The sequence below is a fragment of the Ambystoma mexicanum genome, chromosome 11 (genome assembly GCF_040938575.1).
Source record: "Ambystoma mexicanum isolate Mex_15411 chromosome 11, UKY_AmexF1_1, whole genome shotgun sequence".
Taxonomy (NCBI): Eukaryota; Metazoa; Chordata; class Amphibia; order Caudata; family Ambystomatidae; genus Ambystoma; species Ambystoma mexicanum.
In genome coordinates, this window is record NC_090934.1 from 1,183,141,838 (window position 1) to 1,183,165,514 (window position 23,677).

Below are 23,677 nucleotides of genomic sequence, written 5' to 3' on the forward strand. Positions count from 1 at the left end.
GCATTCCTCCTGCATGCTTCCCGCTCTGCAACCTCTGCACTAAAGATTTCTGGGGGCACAGCACAGACCCTCTCAGGACCGGCAGCCAATATCTGCCAAGCAGTGGTCCCGGCGTCTTCCCTCTCCTCCATCTTCTGTCTGGGCTGCCAGCATGAACCGTGCTGCTTCTGACTTCCTCTACTCTTCACCAACAACGCCAACCCTATGGCCTGCACCTGGGGTGGCCTTTTAAACCCCTCTGCCTCCCTCAGGTGTGGGTTATCTGCATTAATGAACTGACCACTCCTGCAACATTGTGCCTCTTTAGCCCTATTCTTCGACCCAGTACCTAGGGAATTATGGGACTCAAAGTCCCTAATGGTAAAATCTGATTTTCTTATGTCTGTTGTTTTACTTTGAAACCTTAGTCTGTTCCTTATAACATCGTTTAAAGGAACAACATAAGAATTAGTCAGCCTTGATCGTACAGAGAAAGGCAATTCTTTTAATCTGGTGTTATTCACAAATTTCCTTTCACTGCCTCTTAGGGTGTTAGGGAGGTTTTCAACGTTACAGGTCTCCCGAACCTCAGAATTGTAGAAGGTTTTTGATTTCTCTCCAAGTCTAGGAGTGCATGATTGGGTTACCCCCTATTTGTATCTTGTGGAGCAGCACCATGGTGATTACAAAAAGTAATTACATACTTTGGAACTGAGGAGGCATCCTCTACGGAGGAAGACAAATACTGTGTCTCATCCCACAGATTCCTCCCAGATGAGTTTAACAGGTCACACCACAAGACACCATTTACAACATTAAACAAGAAATAGTGACTAAAACTGCCTATCCGCTAACCCAGCAAAAACCCTTTTCCCGCCAGAAACCATTGTCAAATATAAAGAGTGTCAGATTATAACTTAAAATCTTTCAGTAAACTCACTCTGATCCTCATAACTAAAAGTGAAGTTTAATTTCCTTTTCTAAATACCCCTTCTGAGCCCTTTGAAACCAAACTGGTCTCTGCCAAGATAGTAGAAGTAGACGAAGTAGAGGGACCAATAGAAATAGGTTAATTATCAGATCAGACGATAGTGAAGAATTTCAAACAGCTCCAGACAAACAAGAGGTGAATTCTCTAGAGCAGGTTGAAGTTCAATTAGAAGAAGCCACAATGGCTACTTTAGAGCATCTTTTAAAAAATGGACAGATCAAATACAAGCTGAAAACAGATTTTAAGAGGGGTTAGAAAGAATACCAGCATCCTCTCAAAGACCCGTAATCCCACAGGGAATATTAAAACCCTTTAAGGAGGGGGAGCATTTGGGAAACGTCTTCCTAAATTTGGAGAGATTGGCACATCAGGCGAACTGGACCACAAAAATAAAAACCTGTTATTTGGCTACTCTTCTAAAAGGAGAACTCCAGAGCTCATATCATCTTCTAAATCCAGTAGGTATAACTTCCTTTTTCGAAATCAAATAAGGATTATTAAAGAAAGTGGGACAAACAGAAACCTTTTATAAACAAAAACCTAGGAGTATTAAGTTGAATCCTGAAGAAGCCCCTATAGAATTGTCTGCAAGAATCCAAAATACATGATCATTATGGTTAAGGAAAAGACTGTTAGAAGAGGTATTAGAAATTCTAGCCATAGAACAATATTAATTTGGTACCCTCTTATCTGCAAAGAGCCATATTATAGCGCAACAAACATAATATAGCCTTGGTGGTTGAGACCGCCCAACATTTTTTGGAAGCCAACAGTCATGTGACAAGTTTACAAAAGGGCGAAGAGGTTAAGTCTAAAAGTATATACCATTCTCCTCATGGGATACCCAAACCCTAGAATTATGGACAATTTCCAAAGTCAATTCCCAAGGCAACTATACGCAATGATAGGAGAGTCAATGTTTCTAAAGAGAAAGGTGAATCTAAATATGAAGAAACCTGAGGTCAAAAATCTACCCTAGTACTATGCTTTTCATGTGGCCAGACAGGACACTTTGCATGCCATTGTCCTTCCAACAAGAAAGAAGAACCTATGAAGATTGGGTATATAACGGGAAATGGCTGGAAGAAAGAAGAGGAAGGCCGCGAAGAAGTAGAAAGCATAAATAATTTGTTCTATGGAATACACATTTTAAAACCCATGATACAGCTTTAGTAAACCGAATCCCTGTTAAGGCTATAATTGATTCAGGTAGAAGACAAACAACAATAGGACCTAATTTAATTTCATGGAAATCTGAAAGAAATTAAACGCATTGGAGTAACTTGTGTGCATGGGGACGAAGACGTATATTATACAACCCCTGTCACAATTGGGATTCAAGGAAACACTACTAAAATAAAATGCTGCTGTTATTCCAGGTTTACCGGAAGAAATTATTTTTGGAACAGACTTCCCAAATTTTGAAATACTACAAAAGAAATGTAAATCACCTTTGTATTCTTTGTACTCCCCCCAAACTACTTGTATATAAGAAGGAACATTTTCAGAGTATCCAGTCTGGGACTGGAAGACAGGTGAACCTGCTAAAATTGCGAGAGAGGCTGATGACTTGGAAGGGAAAAAAGAACCTGGACCGCGAGGGTAGGTCTTTAGGTTTAGGGGAAGGGTATGTGATCAATCGTATAGAGTCCTCACAAAATCCTACCTAAAGTCTTCTCCCAGTTGGCCAGGGAAAGACAGAATCTTCCTGGTCCTAAATCTGGGGGCTACATTAACCGGGAGGATCACCTGAGAGGAGAAGGACCAGGAGAGCTTCGTAGGATGAGACGCAGTATTTGTCTTCCTCAAGGAAAGAAGTATCGCTGATAGCGGAATATGTAATGGCTTGGTGTCAGCGAGAGCGGTTATTTTCTTAAACTAAAAGTCAGAATACAGGTGAAGATAATTAAAAGCGGTCATGTACTGGGAGTAAGAAAACCCCTTTCAAAGTCACTGACATTCATAGGCATGAAAGCTTCTATGAATCCCACAGGAATAATAAAGAGGAGTCTTTAAATGTTACCTATTTAGACCTGAAAAAACCCTATTTTCCTGTAAAGTCAAATACTTCATTGAATCATTATAATATTCCTTTATGAAATAGAAATAGGAAGAGAAGTGAACTTGGTGATGATAATTTCAATAAGAAATCCAATAGTCATAGTGTGTACTTCAAGTCCCACAATTCCAAAAGTACTGGAAGGAAGAAGAGGACTGCATGGTAGGACAGTTAGCAAAACCATTCAACTGAGGCAGTACAAGACTCCACTCTTAGTATAAGGCTGTACCACCTGAGTTCATGGTAGCTAGACAGAGCAGCCAGGCTCAGCTTAGGAGGGAGAGAGGGCTGTAGAATCCGTACAAATGAAATTGTACTACAAATGGTCCAAAGAAACACAAACACTATTTATGTAAAAGTAAATGATTTATTTAAATACAAGTAAGCCCGGATAAATCTAGGAGTAAATAAGTACTATCACACATTATATGTAATCACAATTATAAAAATCCAACAATATGCCTCAAGATGCACATACCAAAGCATAAACCTTATTTGGAACACCTAACAGCAGTTCTAAAGAAGTCAAAACCTTTTCATACACATTCAGTATATGTCACACATATTCTTGGGGAGTAAAAACCAATGGTTACTTTCAGATTACAATTGAGTAATTCAAGGGTAGTAGACCCTACCAGTTGTATAGTGATGCTCAGTAACAAATCACAGTCAACTGGACAATATACGTTTTCTGAATAGTGGAACACTTATTCCAGGTACAGTAAAAACCTCTAATTACTTTTGGGACAACACACAGCTAACTCAAGGTAAGTTAAACCTACATACTTTTTCAAGGAGCCATCAGCAACTTGGGGCAGGTATCAACCTAAGACGCTTTTTGTGTCGGTCTAAAACAGCACAGGGAAAACAAAACCCAGTGTTACACTTTACTGAATAACTCAAAGTTATTCTAGGTAGATAAGACCTAAGGCAGACTTATTCTGGACAGGCTAACAGCAAGTCAGCGGAAGCAAGACCCAGTTGGGGGGCACTCATACAATTATCCTAAAAGAAATAATCTGGTGCAACCAACACCATTACTTTTGGGAAGAGGTACAGCCAAATCACAGACGAGTAATATACCTTCACATCTACTTTCTGTTAGAATGGCAAAATGGTTTCCATGGAAAGAAATATGTTAAACATACTTTTGAGAATAGTGCATCACACATCCAAAGGTAAGTTAGAACTATTTGTAACTGTTCACTCTCAGAGTTACAGTTACCAACTAACTCTTTTTCAAGTAAGTAACTTTTAAACACGTATTCTCTTTTCTAAGCAAAAGGCCCAATCCCTAAAAAGTATTTCCCTTATTCTTGGAGCATGAGTGTTCTCAGTGGCAGAAGGGGGGTCACTAGGGTCTATAGTGACCAACAGACAGTGTCAGAATAGGTTCTTAAGTAGCAAAAGTCAGAGCTCCTCAGGAAGACTGGGCAAACAGGTGAGTATTTTACTACTAGAGTTAGAGGAGGGTCCAGGGCCTTCACAGAAGACACCCTAGAAGGATTCCAGCAGTGGGACTGGGTACACTGCATGAGAGGCCACCCCATTACAGAAAACACCCCACACTTTGCAGGAATCACAAGCGATTTAAGGCAAGTACATACCGAAGCCAACACAGCACCTCAACATTGAAGAAGATTTTGCAACAGGAGAACTTCAGGATCTGCAGTCAAATACCCGGTCAGTGGATTCCTTGTCGTGGTGACTGAAAACAAGACCTCAGAAGGAACTTTGCAGCAAAGATCCACGCTGAAGATGAAAATCACACAAAGGAATGTCCCTCCCTGGATGTCAGGGGAAGGAACAAGAAAGGACAAGAAACACTAAAATGGTGATAAAAGAAGACAGGGGCCATTTTGGTAAAATGAGCACCGTTAGGTACCTTTACTGCAGCTGTGAACACAGCCCGCGGTAAAGGTGCACCAAATTAATACAAGGTATCACTGCCACCAGCCATTAAAGGTAAGCTTGTCCCTGTAACTGAATTGTTACAGTTTTAGTGTGAAAGGGGATACATTGTATCTCCACAGCACTACACATAAGTTGGGGTGTGCTGGTTTCACAAAATAAAATGTAAAAAGGGATCCAAAGATCCTTTCTACCCTTGGGAACTGTAGTTCACTCAAGGTTAGACAGAGAAAGTTAAAAGGGGAACCCCTACGGCAACCCAGCAACAACAGGCACTTATTGCCAAAAAGTTGTTAAAGAGGATAACTTTAAAAAGACACTATGGAGAGTCTAAAAAATGACACCCACCAAAAGAGTAAAAGATTCTTTGAGTGTGGAAAAAGGTTCCCACTTAGAGAGGTTTAAGGAAAAATAATCCACCAGTAAAGCAAAACATTCTGGAATTGACAGAGGTCAGGAAGATTTACCATTTCTATGAAAATCTTACCTAACACTGAAGAGGCAGCAGACTGCAAGTTGCAGCCTATTAGGAATAATGACCCACATCTCCGGAGGACTGAGAGGCATAACAAGCCCCCTAAGGTGCAGGCCACAAGGAAGAGCATTAGGAAAAGGTGGAGTAGTTTTCCTACCTCCATGTGGCAGCAGAAGTCATATGTGAGCGGGAACGCCGGGACCACAGTTGTGTGTAAATTAGATGCCGGTCCTAAGAGGGTCTTTTCTGCACAAGACCCTAACTGCAGAGCTTGCGCAGCAGGAAGCGTTGGGAGTGACAACTCTCCCTCCGACGATCAGAGCTGCAGAGGTTGCGCAGAGGAAAGCACACCATTTAATAGTTTTCCAAATTGTCAAAAAAGCACCAGTGGCAGGCGAACACCGGAGCGTTGTGGGAGCCAGGAGAGCCCTGCTGGTGACAGACGCGTGTCGCAAGAAGCTGTGAAGGAGAGGTTGCCAGACTGTGTGGGAAAATAGAGGACCTGGAGTCAGCAAGGCGAACAGAAGCGCATGCCCGCCCCAGTGAATTCACTGTTAGATTATGACCCCGGAGCGCTCCGTAACCGCCCGCTGGCCAAGTCTAGGTGCATTAACCTCAGAAGCATGATAAGCGTAGTGAAGTTGAAGAAGAGGAAACTTTTTTGAATACTGAACTGATGTAAAGCAGGTTCATTCTTCTGTTGTGAAGTAAGCTGATTTAAAAAGGCACAGATGGCAGAATAAGAACCAGATTATCATACCACAACAGTGTGATTGTGACATTGTGGGGCATAATAAGAGCCAGCAACATGAAAGGGCAAACCATCATTGCCAAAGTCAAATGAGAAACATACCCAGGCAATTAAGAAAGCACCAGAATTGCCCAAGTCAAAAGAAGGCAGTTGAGAATTTCAGTGTTGGTCAAAACTATTGGCCATATGAAGCAGAGGTTCTATGAGAGAATGGCTTAAACCCACATTGCCAAAGAAGTGTCAAAGAGAAACATAGCCCTTATCAGCAGTTGCTTAGTGCAAAAGGGGAGAAACAAGAGAGGCAGGAAAGCTGCCCTACTGAAAGAAGATATTCAGAAGGAGTGGAGCATAACCTGCAGAGAGTGTAGCAATAACACAGGTTGTTAGGAATGCCTCCCGATCCGTATGGCTAAAGTGGAAGAAATACCATCCACAGTATTTCATGCATACCCCCATATTGGCGCCTCAGTGGTGCCGTTCGCATTGATTCACTGCAACATTCTACTGCTGCACCATGGTGGCGCTTTGATGCTTTCCGGCAACCTTCTATAATTACCAGTGACTAAGGCAGACTGATGCTTCACTACAACCCTCTGTTGCTTGCTTTCTTCGTTCTTCTGTTCTAGCCCACTGTAGCCTTCCGCACTCTCTGCCAATTCTGTTTTTGTCTTTTTGCCTTACTTCCTCTGCAACTCCCATTATCCCTTTCCTTCTTTCTCTTTTTTTGTTCTTCTATTTACTCAGCGTTCTCCGCCGTGCTTGAATTTGTTCTACTCTCCACTTGCAGGTTCTCTCTCTGCTCCTTATCAGTTCTGAACTCTGTCTGCTACATTCTGAGCACCTTTCCTCTGCTGCCATCCTTCTGTCTCCTCCTCCTTCCTTGCTTCGTTCAATACTTACTGCTTATTTCCCTTACCTTTAAATAGTTTGTTACTATTTTTTCTTATCAGCTGTAATTCCTCCTGAGTCTGCTGCCAACCTACCTGAATCTTGCCTTTCGACTGGTAGAACACTCCCAATCATCACAGCGGCCTTCTTGAAGCAGGACTTCCCACCATCAGCCTAGTTGATGCAGGACTGGACTTTCTATTCTGGATACCTTCTTACAACTACCAACTGACTCCAGGTTTTATTCCCCATAAGGGTTTCCCGAGGACTTTGCCCACTAGGTACACAGAGTCCTGTTGCCTCAGACCTCTGAATAGCTGGTGGGACTCCCCCAACTATGTCTGTTCTATACTCATCAGCCAGTAAAACCCATTGGCAACAAATGAGAGTGCTTAAGAAATTGCTAATAGAGGTGTAACAAACACCATCAGTGTGGTTCGGGTTTCCCTTGAAGAGTTTCTTATTCATGATGTTGTGGAGCAAAAGACATTGCTAACCTGTTTGAGTTTAACCTTTACCAGAGAAGTACTTGCAAGTAGTAGTTTATTCTGGCAGGAGAGTACACCAAGTCAGAGAACATTGTAAGAATTTTAAACTGCTCTAGCAGGAGAGCACACCAGAGCAGATAACTTTGTCTTAGTAGGCCTGTCTGGTGAGTGGACCAGGTGGACGACATTGAAGTATTGTGGTGTGGTTAACAATTGAATTTGAATAACCACTAAAGTGTTTTTGTGGGTTAATGCAGAATCATCTTGACAAATTAATATCACTGAAGCAAGGGTTGTGTGAACTGCTGCAGAAGTATTTGATATTGTCAAACAAGTGGTTTTGTGAACGAGTGCAGAAATATCCTGACCAAGATGTTTGTGGTGAAATTACCGAAGTAAGGAAATATTCTGTGCTGATGAAAAGAAGTTGCTTAAAGATCTTTGTTGCAAGTGACGAGAGGAAAACTTTGTTAATACTTGTGAACTGTTGGTTGAATACAAGTTGGAACGTTGTGATATCAAGTTGGAATAAAAAGAATATTGAATTGGAACTTTGTTGCGAGACAGGATTTCCTTAACTTTTGGAACTGTGTGAGAAACCTGAAGGAACTCCAACATCTACTCACCAGGGATCTTCTGTTCAGGGGGTCAGGGAAGGGCCATTGCTTTAGGATCCCGACCGTGGGGGTGGACAAGCAAGGGAGGATCACCTGGGTGTCAGAGGTATCCCCCATTTCTTGACAGTGCCTTATCTTACCCTCCTTCAGCTTTTGTAGGATATTGCTGCCCATATCCTATTTATCCCCCCGAAGTCAGACCAAGTACTGACAAGAAGAAACTAACCCCAGGAGAAATGAAGATTACCTATAGGAAACACCACTATAGTACTGAGACGAAGAAGAGGGAGCCTGTAGGCTATCGTACTAAAGGTCAGGCATGTCCTGTTAATTGGACTAATTGTAATCAGGCACTTGAACCTGGGACCCCACACCTGCAGCCTGTAAGACTCCCAGATGTATAAGAGGTGGAGTCCACAGAGCAGTCAGAGAGAAGAGAGAGAGAAGCCAGTGGGATGAGAGTGGAGCAGGAATGCCAGCACTGCCCACGAGAAACCGGAGGAAAACGGGATGCAGAGACGCAGGAGAAAGTTGAAGTGCAGCCAAGTGTGTCTATATGGCGAAAGAGCCGTGTCTCCAAGGAGCTAGAGAGCGCGAGAGAAGGGAGCCACGTAAGCCGGTGGGCACTTTGCTTTGGCCGAGAGGAGCTCGTCCCCTGACTGAAAGCCACAGTCCAAGGATGCCGGCGGAGCAGGCAGTGTCGTGCGAACCAAGAAGCTGGGAAAGGATCATTACGCAACCGGTGAGGGTCAATGAATAAAAGAAACCCGGTCCACGTTGGAGAGGGAGTGGAAGCTTCATTGTATCGGAGTGGTCACATGTAGGTTTGGCACTTTCTTGAAAGCCTCAGATGATAACCAAATGATGAGAAAGCGTTTTCTACAAATAAGCAGCCGAGGGGAGCGACGAAGGGAGAGCAAAATAGCGAAGTGAAAGTTTACAGCTGCAGTTGAACCTTCCAAGTGTGAATAACCCAACAAACGCAAGTTAGGAGATACAGTGCTTGGGGAATGCTAACTGGCTGCGTGGCCTGTAGTGGGTGGACCGTGCGGTCTGTCTACTGTGCCTAGATCAGGGATCCCCAACTAATGAAACCAGGAAGAGCACAATATTGACCTTAAATCAGTGCAACAAGCTTGGGAAAGAGAAACCTATGTTTCTACTGAACACTGTGAGAATGATTAGGGAAACCAGACTACAGGACTCATCAAGGAAGACCTAAACTTCTTTGGAACTTAGTTTGTTGTGGGCCAGCACCTGCGGCTCGCGGGAAGAACCCTAAGCCTTGTGTTGAACAGTATCTTTTGAACTTTGTTAACCAGCACCTGCGGCTTGGGGGAAGAATCATGAGCCTTGTGTTGTGAACTAGTGCTTAAAACTTGGTGAAGGGAATCCTGAGTTTCTTGGGAACATTACCTTTTGAACAGTGTGTTGTGAATCCATGCTTCAAGCTTGGGGAAGGGAACCTCGAGATCTTTTGGAACTATGTTTTGGTGAGCCAGAATCTAAAGCTTGGGGAAATAACCCTGAGCTCCTTTTGAGAACATTGCTTTTGAAACTGTAATCCTGAATTTGGGGAAGGGAGCTAGAGATTGCTCCAGACATTAATGTGGACACCAATTTTGAGTTATAATATCCCTGCACTATATTTAGATATTAGATGTGAGGGCAGGCATAGGTTTTGATGCAGACAGGCTTTTGTTTTGGACTTCTGGACATAGACGTTCCTTAGTTTCTTTAGGTAGGGCAATTCCCACCATGGCTATAGGACAAGTTCGGCGTTACACCCATCCTGACATTTTAATAAAGGTTTTTGGAAACTGTTACATCTGTTGTCTGTGTCATTTCTTGATACCATGCCCGTCGCACAACTGCTCAACAAAAATCTGCATGAATCTGGAGAAGGGGCATTCACCCAGATTAGAAGAAGAAACAGTTGTTATGATGTGAATTATTTAACTGTTATATTTGTGGCTGTTGAACTGCCATATATTACCTTGGTAAGTTGGTGTATGTTTAAGTGTGAGGGACCTTTTGTTAGTGTTTCAGGGAAATCCTCGTCAGGGTAGGGATAGTCTGGTGTTTATCCAACCTTTTGAGTTAGAATAATGGCAACTTTGGAAAACCCTTCACAAAGTTGTCTGCCTCACATTTCTTACCCTTCACAGAATGCCCACAGAAATTCACTTTTTTCACTTAAAAGTTCAAATTGCTAAATTGAACGGAAGGGTTTCCCCCACAGTCATTAAATTGCCACAAGGTTCTTGGCCATGGTTACTCCCAAAATCTGGGCAGGTTATATATCAGAGTTCATTGAAGCTCAGCCATTTAGAGGAACTGTTGACAATTATTTCCTAAAATAGAAGCAATGATACAGCATGCTCTGCCCCCTCAACAATAAGGCTTTACCCCAAATATGGAGGGTCTAATTTTCACAGCATAAAACAGTGTTCTTCTGGTGATGCTGGGTCGTTTCTGAACACATAGCATGACCGGACAGGTATGAAACTTTCTTTTGAGTCACGTAATGCTTGCGTAAAGTCCTATTCTTTCTAACAGCAAGTGTTTCAAGTGCCTGCATTTCCTTCCACGCTTACGGCCCAATGTATTCTTTCCACTAAGTTAAAGGCCAGATTCATCTCTATCACCACAGAGCATACAGCTACACCACTAATGTCAGTGCAAGAGACACAGCAATATACAACTCTAACTTCTCACCTTTAAGAATGTCCCGGGCACTGTGACCTTGCTGCAGGAGGGCTCTGTTGTTGGACGACACCAGCACCTTCAGTTCCTCGGCTCTGGAGATGTATTGATTCACCTGCATATAAGAAGCAGTGGTAAGGTAGTAATCCATGTCGCTGTTCCTTGATGTTAGTCTCTCTCACCACTTCAGATCTAAGACTTAAAACCCCCAGTCTAAAACAACTCTTTAAAAGCCCCGATGAGTAATGTACCCCACACCATTCATTTTCCATTAATACCTTGCCTCTACTCCTTTTTTTGTACTCTATCTTCCCTAGCTTCTTTCTCTCGCTACTGTCCTCTCTCACCCCCTCAGCAATTCAAAATAAGCACAAAAGGCAAAGAGAGTTGGGGTACAGTAGTGGATTAAAACCGAAAAGGCAGTATATAGCCATGGGGAATCGTTTTCTGCCATTTTGATACTTGCCAATATGTATGTGTCCTCTTCACCTTCCTTGCTCTCTATGTTCATGTTGTTAACTCTTTATTATTGTCTTTTACCCCTCCCTCTATCCTCATTACTCTCTTGATCAACATTTAGCGCTTTTTTGCATCTACGTCCTATCTTTCTTTCTAGCTCGTATGTTTTTCACATCTCGCTTTGTCTACAATCTCCGATACAATAACATTTTTACCCATGCTATGTTTTCCCCTGACATACCCTGAGGACTGTGTCTGTTCTTGACTGACCTTTTTTCGAATTGCTTCTTTCCGACGAGCATCTGTTTCGTCTACAGAGGAAATGAAAGAAAAGTTTAAATATGTTGTGTGCCCAGTTATAGCAACTAGTGCTACTCTTGTTTTTAGCATGACAAAAATAGCACCAGTTCATAGGAACTAACATGTATACTCCATCCTAAGTCCACTTGATTCACAACTTGCATGAACAGTGCCACTTGGTGGACTGGAACAAAAACAGCGCCAAAGCAAAGTAAGGTCAACGCTGTACGCATGGTCCTCCTCAGAACCCTCTTATCCCTCACCCGTGCTTTCATAACATGCCTTATAGCATAGTTTAGTAACAACTGTAAATCAACAGAATTAGATATTAGCACAACTGAAGCTGATGGAATGAAAGCTTGGGTGGTTACTGGGTTGTGAAATGGAGAGCGCCTAGTACACAGGAGTATCATATCTTTACTCTTATACTCCACCACTCCCAACATCTCGGAAGTTTTCAAAGTAGACAGGAGCGCAAACACTTTGGCATTGAAGCCATTAAATAATCAACCTCACTTTATTCCTCCTGCGCTATATAAAGGATATATATGAATAACCTGTGTGACAAGGTCGGGGAAGTGACCATGTCAAGGGGGGATAGGAAGCACTCTCAAACTTGGGCAGGAGGCCAACCAGGGTGTTTGCTAGAGCCATGTCAGCACCAGAGGCAGGGTGAGGGAGGTGGAAGGGCCCTGTTTTCTGTCCCTTCCAATTGTACCTGGCTGCAACTGTCAAGTATCAGGTACCATTATCCCATACCTACAATTCTGGCAAGTATTCTCTCTCTTCTTTTCTAGGACTCCTATATCCAAAAACCCTTCCTGCGGAGTGTGTCAAAAACAACCAAATCAGTGAGAGGAAGCGGCGAGCAGGCAGAGAGGGGAGAACTTCAAAATTGACTTTCAGCGCAGTGTGCGACCATCACAAGACACCAGCAGACGCACGTTTAAACTTAAAGGACACTTTGTGCTTTCCCAACTCTGTAACCTGCCACCAGGGGTAAAGCAAAGTAGCAATTGCCCTGGTGAACCAGCTAAGCGGAAGGGACAAAGGGAGAAAGAGAACAAAAGGGACACAGGTCGAGCGGGAGAGTGTGGCTTGTTTGTGTGAAGTCAAGGGAGGAGAAGGTGTACTGAGAGACCAGGAGAAGGAATGAAGGTGCAGTGTAGTGTGGACGAGGATTACAGACACCATGTGCAAGGTGAGGTACTGGATAGTGAGGGAAAGGGGTGCTTGGGGTGTGAGAGTGCATGTGTGGTCACTGAAGAAAGAGTGACTGAGATTCAAGAGTAGGAGTGTAAGTGACGGTACGACATTCATCCATCGCCCGTTTGCTTCCACTGCACTTTTTGCCGAAATGTTTTTGTCGAAAAAAATCATTGCAAAATATGGAGATGGTTTGGGGGGGGCACATAAGGGGTAGGGTGGGGTATAGGCAATAAATAAAAAAAATGAATGCAATGACATTTTCCGGCTAAGAGTTTTCGGCTAAAAAATCTGCAGAAAAAATACTGGGAATGAATGAACAAAGAACCTTAATTGACAGTGAGTGAGAAAAGTGAACGAGAGTGTGAAAGGAGGGTGACTATGAGAGAAGGATGGGTGGAGTGTGCTGTAGAGTGAGAGGAGAGGAGTGAAGAGGGGAGTGGCGAGTAGTAGAGAACAAGGGAGAGTAGCAGTAGATAAAGCAAGATCAGATGGGCAGAGAGAGGCATAGAGAGGTGGAGTGGGAGCGAAAGAATGGAGGAGAGCAGAAGAAAGGAAAAGGAACAAAAATACATCAGGCAAGGAACTTGAGATTGTGAGAGACAAAGACAGCATGAGACCTGGCTGATAGGAAGCAACCAATTCTTGATAACATCTCTATTGTAGAAGCCCAGGCTAGGATCCACCTAGAAGACTTAGGAGGGAGTAATAAAGATAAGTCTCGGGAGGATAGATCAGGGGCAACGCGCTCGTGTTGGAAGCAAGACAACGCGCAGCAACACCGGTTCGATCACCGGTTCCATGCTTACAAACCTCTGCATATTAAGCGCATTATAAATAACAAATAATTATAAAAATTATAAGGTAGTTTTCTTTAGGCCCTCACTAATAGCCATGCAGATCATAGATGAACAAGTTACTTCTTACCTTGTAACGTTCTTTCGATGGGATGTTCCTCCGTCGTATTCCTTATCTTTGATGTTATCCATTCCAGCTTGCTGGCCTCGGAAATGTTTTCAGTAGAGGGCGCTGCGCGTCGACGTCCCTCGAGTTGGTGTTCCTCGACAGCCTCCGTATCGGCGCCAAGGTCATCGTGCGTATAAATATTGCGCAGCGTCCGTTGCTCAGTTCCGTTATGAAGCTTAAAATTAGCTGTGCATGACTTGGTTATTGACCTTGAAGTAGCACAAACTGCAACTACAAGGGAAGTTTTACTGCAGGGATGGATGGGAGGGGCGATAAGGAATACTTCGGAGGAACATCCCATCTAAAAAACATTACAAGGTAAGAAGTAACTTGTTCTTCGAAGAGATTGTGTCCTCCGACGTATTCCTTATCTTTGATAGACTCCCATAGCAGTGATGTAAAGAGGAGGTGGGAGTAAAATTGGAATATTTCCCTTTAAGAATGTACAGAATGTAACACAGCTTTCCCAAATCTTGTCTCCTGGCTAGAGGAGGAACCCAGGCTGTAAAATCTTGTAAAGGTATGTGTGGACGACCATGTGGCAGCCTCACAAATGTCTCGAATCGGAACCCCTCTTTGGAGAGCCGAAGAGGCTGCAATACCTCTGGTTGAATGAGACTAAGATGTTGAGGGGGTTCTTTCCTGCCAATTTGTAGCATTCTAGAATGGTTAGAATAATCCATCTTGAAATGGTTATTTCGCGATTGGCAATCCTAATTTGAGTCCTGCATATCCTACAAACAGTTGGTCTGCTTGCCTTATCCTAGCAAGTCTGCCGATATAAAAACTCAAGGCATGCCTTGGATCCAGCCTATGTAACCTCTCTTCCTCTTTCCCTGGGTGGGGAGGAGGATAGAATGAAGGTAAACTTATTTTCTGTGTAATGTGGAATTCAGAGACCACCTTTGGGAGAAAATTAGGCTTCACTTGTAAAACAACCTCGTCTTTATGAAAGGTTGTATGAGGAGGTTTGCAAGATAGAGCTTGTAATTCGCTAACTCTTCTGGCAGATGTTAAAGCCACTAAGAATACTGTTTTAAGAGTAAGAAACCTTAATGAACAAGAATGGAGTGGTTCAAAAGGAGTACCCATCAGAAAATGTAAGACTAGATTTAGGTCCCACAATGGAACTTGAAAAGGCTTTGGGGGAAAAAACATTAGTTAACCCTTTCAGGAATTGGATTACCAGGGGTAATTTGAAATATGAAGGCTCCTCCGCAGTGCGCTTAAAGATTGACAGTGCTGCGAGGTAACCCTTGATCGTAGCAACTTGAAGACCTGAATTTGCTAAGTAGAGTAAGAAAGATAACACCATTGGTGTACTGCATGAGAAGGGTTCGATATTCTTTTCTCTACACCAGCTGCAGAATTTGTTCCAACAGCAGCGGTATAACGTCTTTGTTGCTGGCCTTCTAGCTGAAAGCAACACCTCCATGACGTCATCCGGGAGATCCCAATCCTTGTATCTCAACCTTTCAAAAACCAAGTGTGAAGGTTGAGGGTATTGATGTCTGGATGGAGAACGGGTACCATGTTTTCCTGGCCCAATCCGGGGCAATTAGGATCATAGTTTTCTGGAATCTTTTCAACCTCCTGATCATTTGAGGAATGACAGGGACTGGAGGAAAAGGGTACAGAAGTGGAAACTCCCAGTCTACTACAAACACGTCCCCTAGAGCTCCTCTCGGGGGAAATTCCCTTGAACAGAACTGATCGCCCTTCCTGTTGATGCTGGTGGCGAACAGATCCATTTGAGGGGTTACCCAAAGGGCGAAGATCTCTTGAAGGACTTCCTGAGCTAGCTCCCACTCGGGGGAGACTGTGCTCTGCCTGCTCAGAGCGTCCGCCATCAAGTTCTTCTCTCCGGCGAGGTGAACTGCCGATAGAGAGATTCCTTCTTGAATTGCCCAAAACCAGAGCTCATTGCCTCTGCACAGTGCAGAGGCAATGAGTGGCAGTGACCCTACGCCTCCTCTTTTGTTGAGGTAGTGCATGGCCCCTGTGTTGTCCGTCATTATCAGGACATTTTTCCCCTGTACTGATGGCATAAAACCTTTCAGTGCTAGTCTGATTGATCTCAGCTCCAACAGGTTGATATGTAGTCTGGACTCTGATGGAGACAAACGACTGCTGATGGTCAAGTCGTTGGCATGGGCTCCCCACCCCGTGAGTGAAGCATCCGTGACTACTGTTCTCTCCGGCCATGGTTGTGAAAACTGTTCTCCTTTCAAAATGTTCTCCCGACAGGCCCACCACTGAAGGTCTCAAGCCACTCTGTCTGGGACTTGAAGGAGATCTGACATTCTTCCTGAGAATTGCGAACATTGGGTTCTTAGTGCCCACTGGAGGGATCTCATTCTCAGGCGAGCCTCTGGCACTAGGAAGATGCAGGATGCCAATCAGGCCTAGCAACCTCAAAAAGTTGAAGGCTGGTAGACGTTGGGCATTTTGAAACTTGGTGACCATCTGCAGAATATCTTGAGCCCTGACCTCTGGTGGCGGGGCTTTCCCCAGGGAAGTGTCCAGGAACGCTCCAATGAACTGGAGCCTCTGTGATGGTATCATCTGTGACTTCTTTAAGTTGAGGGAGAAGCCCAGCTTGTGAAGGAAGTGGCAGACATAATCTAGCTGGATCTGGGCTTGTTCCGAAGATACTGCTCTGATCAACCAATCGTCCAGGTAGGAGTAGACATGGATCCCTTCCCTGCTTAGACTTGCCGCCACTACCGACATTAGCTTGGTGAAGAGCCTCAGGGCCGAGGTCAGCCCAAACGGCAGAACTCGAAATGATAGTGAGAGTTGCCAATTGCGAACCTCAGACATTTCCTGTGATGGATTGGCACATGGAAATAAGCACCCTGAAGGTCTAGAGATACCAACCAACCTGAAGCTGGAGGGCCTGGAGGATCTGAGAAGTCCAAGATGGGTCTCAGTCCTCCGTCCTTCTTTGGTACTAGGAAGTAGGGTAAATACCAACCCTGGTTAGGCTCTATGGCACCCTTCTCTAGCAGGTCTATAATCTCCTGCATAAGGAGCGGATCTGGAAACTTCAAAGAGTTGTTCCCCGGCGGATGACTCGGAGGGGTGTGTAGGAAGGGCAGGCAGTAACCTTGGGCAACTGTCTCCAATGCCCAAGCATCTGACGTAATAGCCTGCCATTCTGCCAGATGTTGAGTTAACCTGCCCCCTACTGGTGTCTTGTGAGGGGAGACCTCAGAGGGGATTTGAAGCGACTGACGCAGATGCAGAGGGTAAAGTGGCATCTGTTGCTGCGGCTTTTGTTCCTTTTCCCCATCCACCACGGGTGAATCGTTTCTGGCCCCTTTGAGCTGGCTGTCCTCTGTCTTTTCCGGATGTGGAGTAAAAGCGAAAGGACCTACCCCTCCAGGAAGCTCCTGAGGGGCGATTTGGAGTCTGCCGGATTGCAGCCCCAAGAGATTTCGCCACTGCCTTGGATGTTTGTAATCTCTCCATGCTGTCATCAGCCTTCTTACCAAATAAAGAAGTGCCATCAAAGGGCATGTTCAAAAGTCTAGCTGGTACATCTGGAGCAAAACCAGACTTGCACAACCACGCAAATCTGCGGATTGTGGTACTTGCCACCATGGCCCTGCTGATACTGTCAGCAAAATCAATGCCTTTTTGAAGGGATTCGCACATTGCATCCTTTCCATCCCTGATGCAAACGCTCCACTACACATCCCACACCAGGAATTCCTGAAGATAGACCGCATCCTCAGAAAGCTGTTGTGGAGCGGGGGTCATCCGCGGATTGCCCTCTCTACCCTGCAAAGGTCCATCTGGGAAGGGGGGATTGGGCTGCCCAGACTGCAAACTTATTACTGGGCCAGCCAGATGGCGGTGGTGAACGACGTGCTCCATGGGGACAGGAATTTGCCGCACATCAAAAGGATCAACTCCCAGAGTGGAGCTGCCCCCTTGGAACTTCTGTATCGCGGCCGGGGCCGCAGACCAGCTCTAGATATGGACACTAGCATCACAAGCATCTGGTCGGAAGCGCATCGCCACATAGGATGGGACGCGAAACTGACTCTAGCCCAACCTCTGTGGCACAACAAATTTCTCCCCGAAATGTTAAAACTCCCCAAATGGCACGCATGGGCCAGTAGAGGTATCACCAAAATTGGAGACGTAATAAGGGAGGAGACACTGGTCACATTTGAAACACTATGTTCTGAATTCGCCCTCCCTCCTTCTGAGGAATACCACTATACCCAACTGAAACACGCACTGCACGTCCACCGTCACACCATCAGCGATATCCCGGAATGCACCCCGATAGAACGAAACATTGTCCAAGACCGTATACAGCGCAAAGTCACCTCAACCATGTACAACGTGATCACATCCTTTGCTACGCCTGAATTGCTCAGCCTGAAAGCCAGATGGGAGCGCGACGTGGGCTCGCTCCAACCTGAGGACTGGACAGAAGCACTGATGTATCCCCGGGAAGTGGCCATCTCATCGAGACTCCGGCTGGTGCAACTTAAAATCCTACACCGCATCTACTATCCCAGAGTGGCACTTTTCCGCTGGGGCAGAATCCCGGACGCGCGTTGCCTACGCTGTAAACGGGAAGAGGGCACCTTCTTCCACATTATATGGGAATGTGACAAAATACAGCAATTTTGGAGGAAATGCTGTGACAAGCTATCCAGAGCCATGGGCAAACCAGTGCAAAGGGGACCAAAACAACTCCTGTTAGGGATCTCCGACGAAAGTGATCTGACCCGCTACGAGAAATTGCTCTGGTCGACCGCAACAGCAGTCCTCAGAAGGAACATTGCGCAGCTATGGGGATCCGAGAGAACACCCTGTTATGACCAGTGGGTCACAGATGTGGACATTTGCGTGATAATGGAACGCAGGGTGTATGCTGCAAGGGGGTGCCCGCAGAAAGCAGACAAGATATGGCAGAGATGGGAAGAGGATGACTGAGTCCCAGACGAGATGTAACGAGTGTAACGAGTGTAACGAGACATATCGGCGGGCGACGCCAGGCTAGCGAACCTGGAACGCACAAACTGCCTCACGAGCCTCCTCACCGCAGAATTGATGACCCCGAGAATTAAAGCCCCATTCTTTGTTTTCTTTGCTTTCTTTTCCTTTTCCCTTTCCCTGGAGCTATTTAGCCCCTCTCCTCCCCCCCCCTCCCCCTTCTTTGTTATGATGGGATACTTGTAATGTTATATGCATGTTTTCAAAACCAAATAAAGTTTTTGATTAAAAAAAAAAGAATGCTTCCCTTTCCTCTCCTTCCGGGAGGCAGTCAGCCGCAGATGAAGCACACTCCCAAAGTGTATGGCTGAATCTTGCTAACGTGCAAGTGGCGTTAATAGATTTAAGCGCCATGCCACATGCTGAAAAGACCTTCTTTGACATGGCATCAAATCTTTTATCATCCCTGTCCTGTGGAATAGTAGGGTAGAGAGACCTACTATTTGATGAAGTTGCTGCCTGTACAACTAAACTCTCTGGAGTTGGATGCTTGCTCAAATATTCTGGATCAGAAGCAGATACCCTGTATTTAGCGGAAAGTTTCTGGTTCACTGCCGGGATAACTTCAGGAGTTTCCCAATTTGCAGAGATTTTTCTCTGCAAGGCTGTATGAAAGGGAACTACAGGAGCCTCCTGAGGACCTTTATCTAAAATATCAGTAAGGTCATCCTGTTGAAAAGAAGGTGTAGGTGTAGACCACCCCATGAATTCAACTATCCTGGTCATCAGAGTCCTATAAGGGATCTGAGCATGCTCCCCAGGGTCTGGTTTAGCAAACTCTACTTCTGGAGAAGTATCTAAACCACTTGCCTCATGTAGAGAGTCATGAAGGTCTTTTAACCTGTCCTCTTCAGAGATTAATTCCTCTGGCATGGGTGTTGTAGTTCTTTTTAAACCAAAGGGTCTCTCATGGTCGGAATCCTCCCCTTGCTCAGATATAGAGGACAAGGCTCTAAAATAGTCAGACCTAGGATATGGTTTAAAACCTATTTCTAAAGCAGAAGGAGCCAAACTGGTTGTCACTGGTTGAGAAAACGTCGAGGTTGTCGACATGGAAGTCGAAGGCTTCGTCAATCCCGAAAAGGGCGTCGAAAAAGTTTGAAAAGACCTCGATGTACCCAAGAGGATCGGGATCCTACTCGGTGTCGTCGAAATTGTCGACGGCAAGCTCGATGTAATGGTCGAAATACTCGACACCTCTAGTGTCTGAGATGTAGTGACAGTTGTAGGTCTGTCTTTTATCGGAGTCGACAATGGCGTCGAAGACGGCGTCGATGTAACCAAATTTATGCGTCGAAGGGCCCTTCGACAAAGGCGTCGATGACGCAGATATATGCGTTGAAGCAACCTTCAACGACGGCGTCGATGACGCGGTCTTACTGCCTTTACTCGAGGGTTCATGACGCCCTGGGGCAGTTTCTCTCGTCGGTTTCAATGACTCGCAGCGTTTTGACTTTTCGGGCTTTTCACCCAGGGTATCACCTTTAGACTTCTCCGAGGGGGTTGAGGCCGCTTTCTCGAAGACGCTAAGCATTTTCTTACGGAATTCCTCCCACTTAGCTGGAGAGCTGTGTTTCGTGGAGCAGGTGACCCTTTCTGGGGAGGTAGAGGAAGAAGAAGAAGAGGGAGATCTACGACGCCTCTTCTTAGAGTGTTTTGATCTCGAAGACTGATGGGAACCGGTTCGAGACCTTGAACGGGAATGTTTCTTGTGATGACGAGGAGACAAATGTCTCGACTCTGCCGAAGAAACCTTCGAGGGAGTATAAGTTTTAAGAGTCTTACCTCTTTCTAGCTTCCCCTTGAGCTCCTTCAAGGCTTTCGCAGTCATGGACATACAGTCCACGCATTCCGCATTCCGAACAGTGATGCTCCGAGCCTAGGCACCAAAAACAGATACTGTGAGGATACGTCAACGACATTTTTTCCCACAGTCACAACACTTTTTTAAACCGGACCGTGGGGTTGATGGTTCGGATGAAGAAGCCATCAAATTTAGATTGATATCTTTGAAGAATAAACAGAGTCTTCCTGAGGAAAAGAACTGAGCAACACGTTTCCGAGGCCCACGATGCGTGGAAAAATGGAACTGAGCAACGGACGCTGCGCAAATCTATTTATACGCACGATGGCGTCGGCGCAGATACGGAGGCTGTCGAGGGACACCAACTCGAGGGATGTCGACGCACAGGGCCCTCTACTGAAAAAATTTCCGAGGCCAGCAAGCTGGAATGGATAACATCAAAGATTAGGAATACGTTGGAGGACACAATCCCTTGGAAAGTAAGAGTTTCTGATCTCTAGTGACCATCTTGGGGATTAGGGAAGTGTGGGCTAGGGTGGTGAAGGAAGTCTGTGGAAAGACGTGGCAGAGAGGTCTGGCCATAAGTGAGATTTTATTAAAGCAATTAATAAAAATCGTTCAACCCGCTTTGAGAGGGCGTGTGTTCTTGAGGCCATCTGTGATATCTGCTGCTCTTGTTCCTGCTGTTAGAGAGATCTTTCTTAGGCCTCAATTCCAGTGCCTAGATATATCCACTTACCTGGCTTGCGGGTTATTTCCTTTGTCATACTGACTCTGTAAGTGGTAGCATGTCCAGGGCAGTCATGGTAACCCTCCAGAAAATGTGAGCTAGTCAAGTATAGCAAAGACTTTGATTATTGCACAAAAAGGAAAGTCTCAAAAATATAAGTGGTGCATAGTGTGGCGAGTTAGTGAAACTCCCCACACTCCTGTATGAAGGGAGTGAGACACGGAGGGCAGGTTTGCCCTGGCCACTACCAGATGGAGGTGCAGAGGGTGATTGGAGAGGATCTTGTGTGAATCTGGGAAAGTTCAGTGCCTTGAACCCGGAGGAAGCAGACCTACCTGCTTTTGCTTCCTTGATACAAAAGGAAGGCTGCTGGAGAGAGAAGGTTTTCCATGTATTAATAGAATTTGAAATGTCTGCCGAAGCAAAAAACAAATGTTATTTGAACGAAAATTAGTTTTGATTTTTTCTCCTGCGGAATTTTTCTGGCAACCCGCTCCCCCCCAACTCGCTTACTTACCTGTTGGCAGCGCACCTCGTTGTGTGCCGCTGACTCCTCCATCCCTCTGCGACACCGTTTCTCTTCACTTATCTGTGCATGGGAACCGGCACCGCAGGGTCTTTTTAAAAAAAACATTATCCTATCAGGAGCAGGGGACACCCCCGCAACCCCTGCTCCCCTAGTTCGCTAGAATGGCACCGAATGGTAAATTTGACATTTTCGGCTTTACCAAATTTTCACACTACCGAAATCCGATCAAATATACTATTCGTTTTTTTCCAGTCAACCATTTCTACGAATATCGAGAGAGGAGACTGGAGGGGGCTTCTTAGAAGAGACTAGTAGAAGCCTGGGTAGGCTGGCAGAGGTAGAGGGCTGCCAAACCCTGGAAAAGGAAGGCTGACCAGAATGGCTAAACAGCCTCTCTCAAGTCCATGGGGAAAATGGAAAGTCTGAGACAAAGGGTTTCCACCAGGGACACCTACGGGAGGCTAAGGCCAGTGGCAGGAGGGACAGAGAATTGTCCAAGAGGGACCTGTTGTGAATCCATAGCGTTTCAATGGCCAAGAGCGACCTGCCATGAAATACTGACAGACATATGCTCTAGGAGAGATTTGATGTAAAAACGGAGCGACCCAAGGTTTAATAGAGACCATCTAGAGAATTGTGAAGACCTTAGAGAGAAGGAAAGCTGAACAGTGAATATTGCAAGGCCCCAAAGACGGCTAAGAAGCGATACCTGCGGAGCTGAATACCTGAAGCAGGTCCAGGGACATGAGATGAAAACAGTGTGCTGATGGAGTTTCTGACTGTAATTCATGAAGGAGCTGTCCTGGGAACAGTTGTTTGTTTTTGTTTTGTTAAGAAGAGAGCTGGGCATTTATAATTTGGGATTACTGAACTCCTGTGAAAGACAAACCTTGGAATATTTGTTTATTAGCTTAGGGTAGCCCAGATGCAAAAGACTAGAAGTCTACATTTTAAGACTTTCTGTTGATTACATTCTTTGAACGTTTCCTTTGTAGCTAGTGCTTCCCAGGAGGGTTAACGACTTATAAATATTAGGCATTACTTCAAGTTCACATACTGCAAGATTCAGAACCCGAGGCCACCTAGTTCGATATCACACCCTCACAATGATTTATATAGCGGTCTCTCTTTAGTTTTAGAATTTCCCCTCAATCTCTTAGGCATTCATCCATCTCAAATCCTAATTAACCTGGCACTAAAATAAGGAGGTGATAAAGCAAATTTTCATGTGTGACATGCATCACTGCCTTGAGATCCCCAAAAGGGGGAATAATTACAAAATATTTATAGGTAACTAAATCAATAACTTTTCAAAGAGAGCAGGGAGTGGCAAGTTGAAGAGTGCAGCAAATAGGAGGAAGTCAGCAAGAAATAGTAGTAGGTTGCAAAAATAAGAGACCAGGAGGACAAATGCATTTAGGAGAAAGTGCAAATGGTGAGGAAGTGGAGAGCTAGTAAAAGCAAGAAGAACTAGATTGCATGTTTGGCCTAATGCATGGGGTAGGTTTGAGGCCCTTATCAGAAGGGGGCGAAGATGAAAGAACACAGTGTTGAGGAGGATCAGGACCAGAGGAAGGGTTGAATGGTTGTTCACAGGATAAAAGTCAGGAGCCTAGGAAAAGGAAGTGGCAAAGCCCTCTTAAGCTCTCTAGAAAGAGGGACAAAACACAGTTGGCTCTATCATGAAGATAAAGAGGAACATTTGCACCCAATCACCCAATTAGCATTGGTGATAGGGAGCCATTAAATGTACAGGGATGTTTGGTTATGAATATTCATTTTTTAATATTATGCATCAT

At 44.9% G+C, this 23,677-nt stretch overlaps 1 protein-coding gene across 2 annotated transcripts in view; it reads right to left on the reverse strand.

The window, feature by feature from the left end:
* Positions 1 to 23,677, reverse strand: part of ULK3 (unc-51 like kinase 3) — a 532,836-nt gene that overhangs the window by 240,866 nt on the left and 268,293 nt on the right. For both annotated transcript variants that reach the window (XM_069624512.1, XM_069624511.1), the window contains exons 9-10: positions 11,595 to 11,635; positions 10,878 to 10,980 (exon numbers count right to left, since the gene is read on the reverse strand). In XM_069624512.1, the coding sequence (XP_069480613.1) occupies positions 10,878 to 10,980; positions 11,595 to 11,635 (144 nt within the window). The remainder of the gene's footprint in view (positions 1 to 10,877; positions 10,981 to 11,594; positions 11,636 to 23,677) is intronic.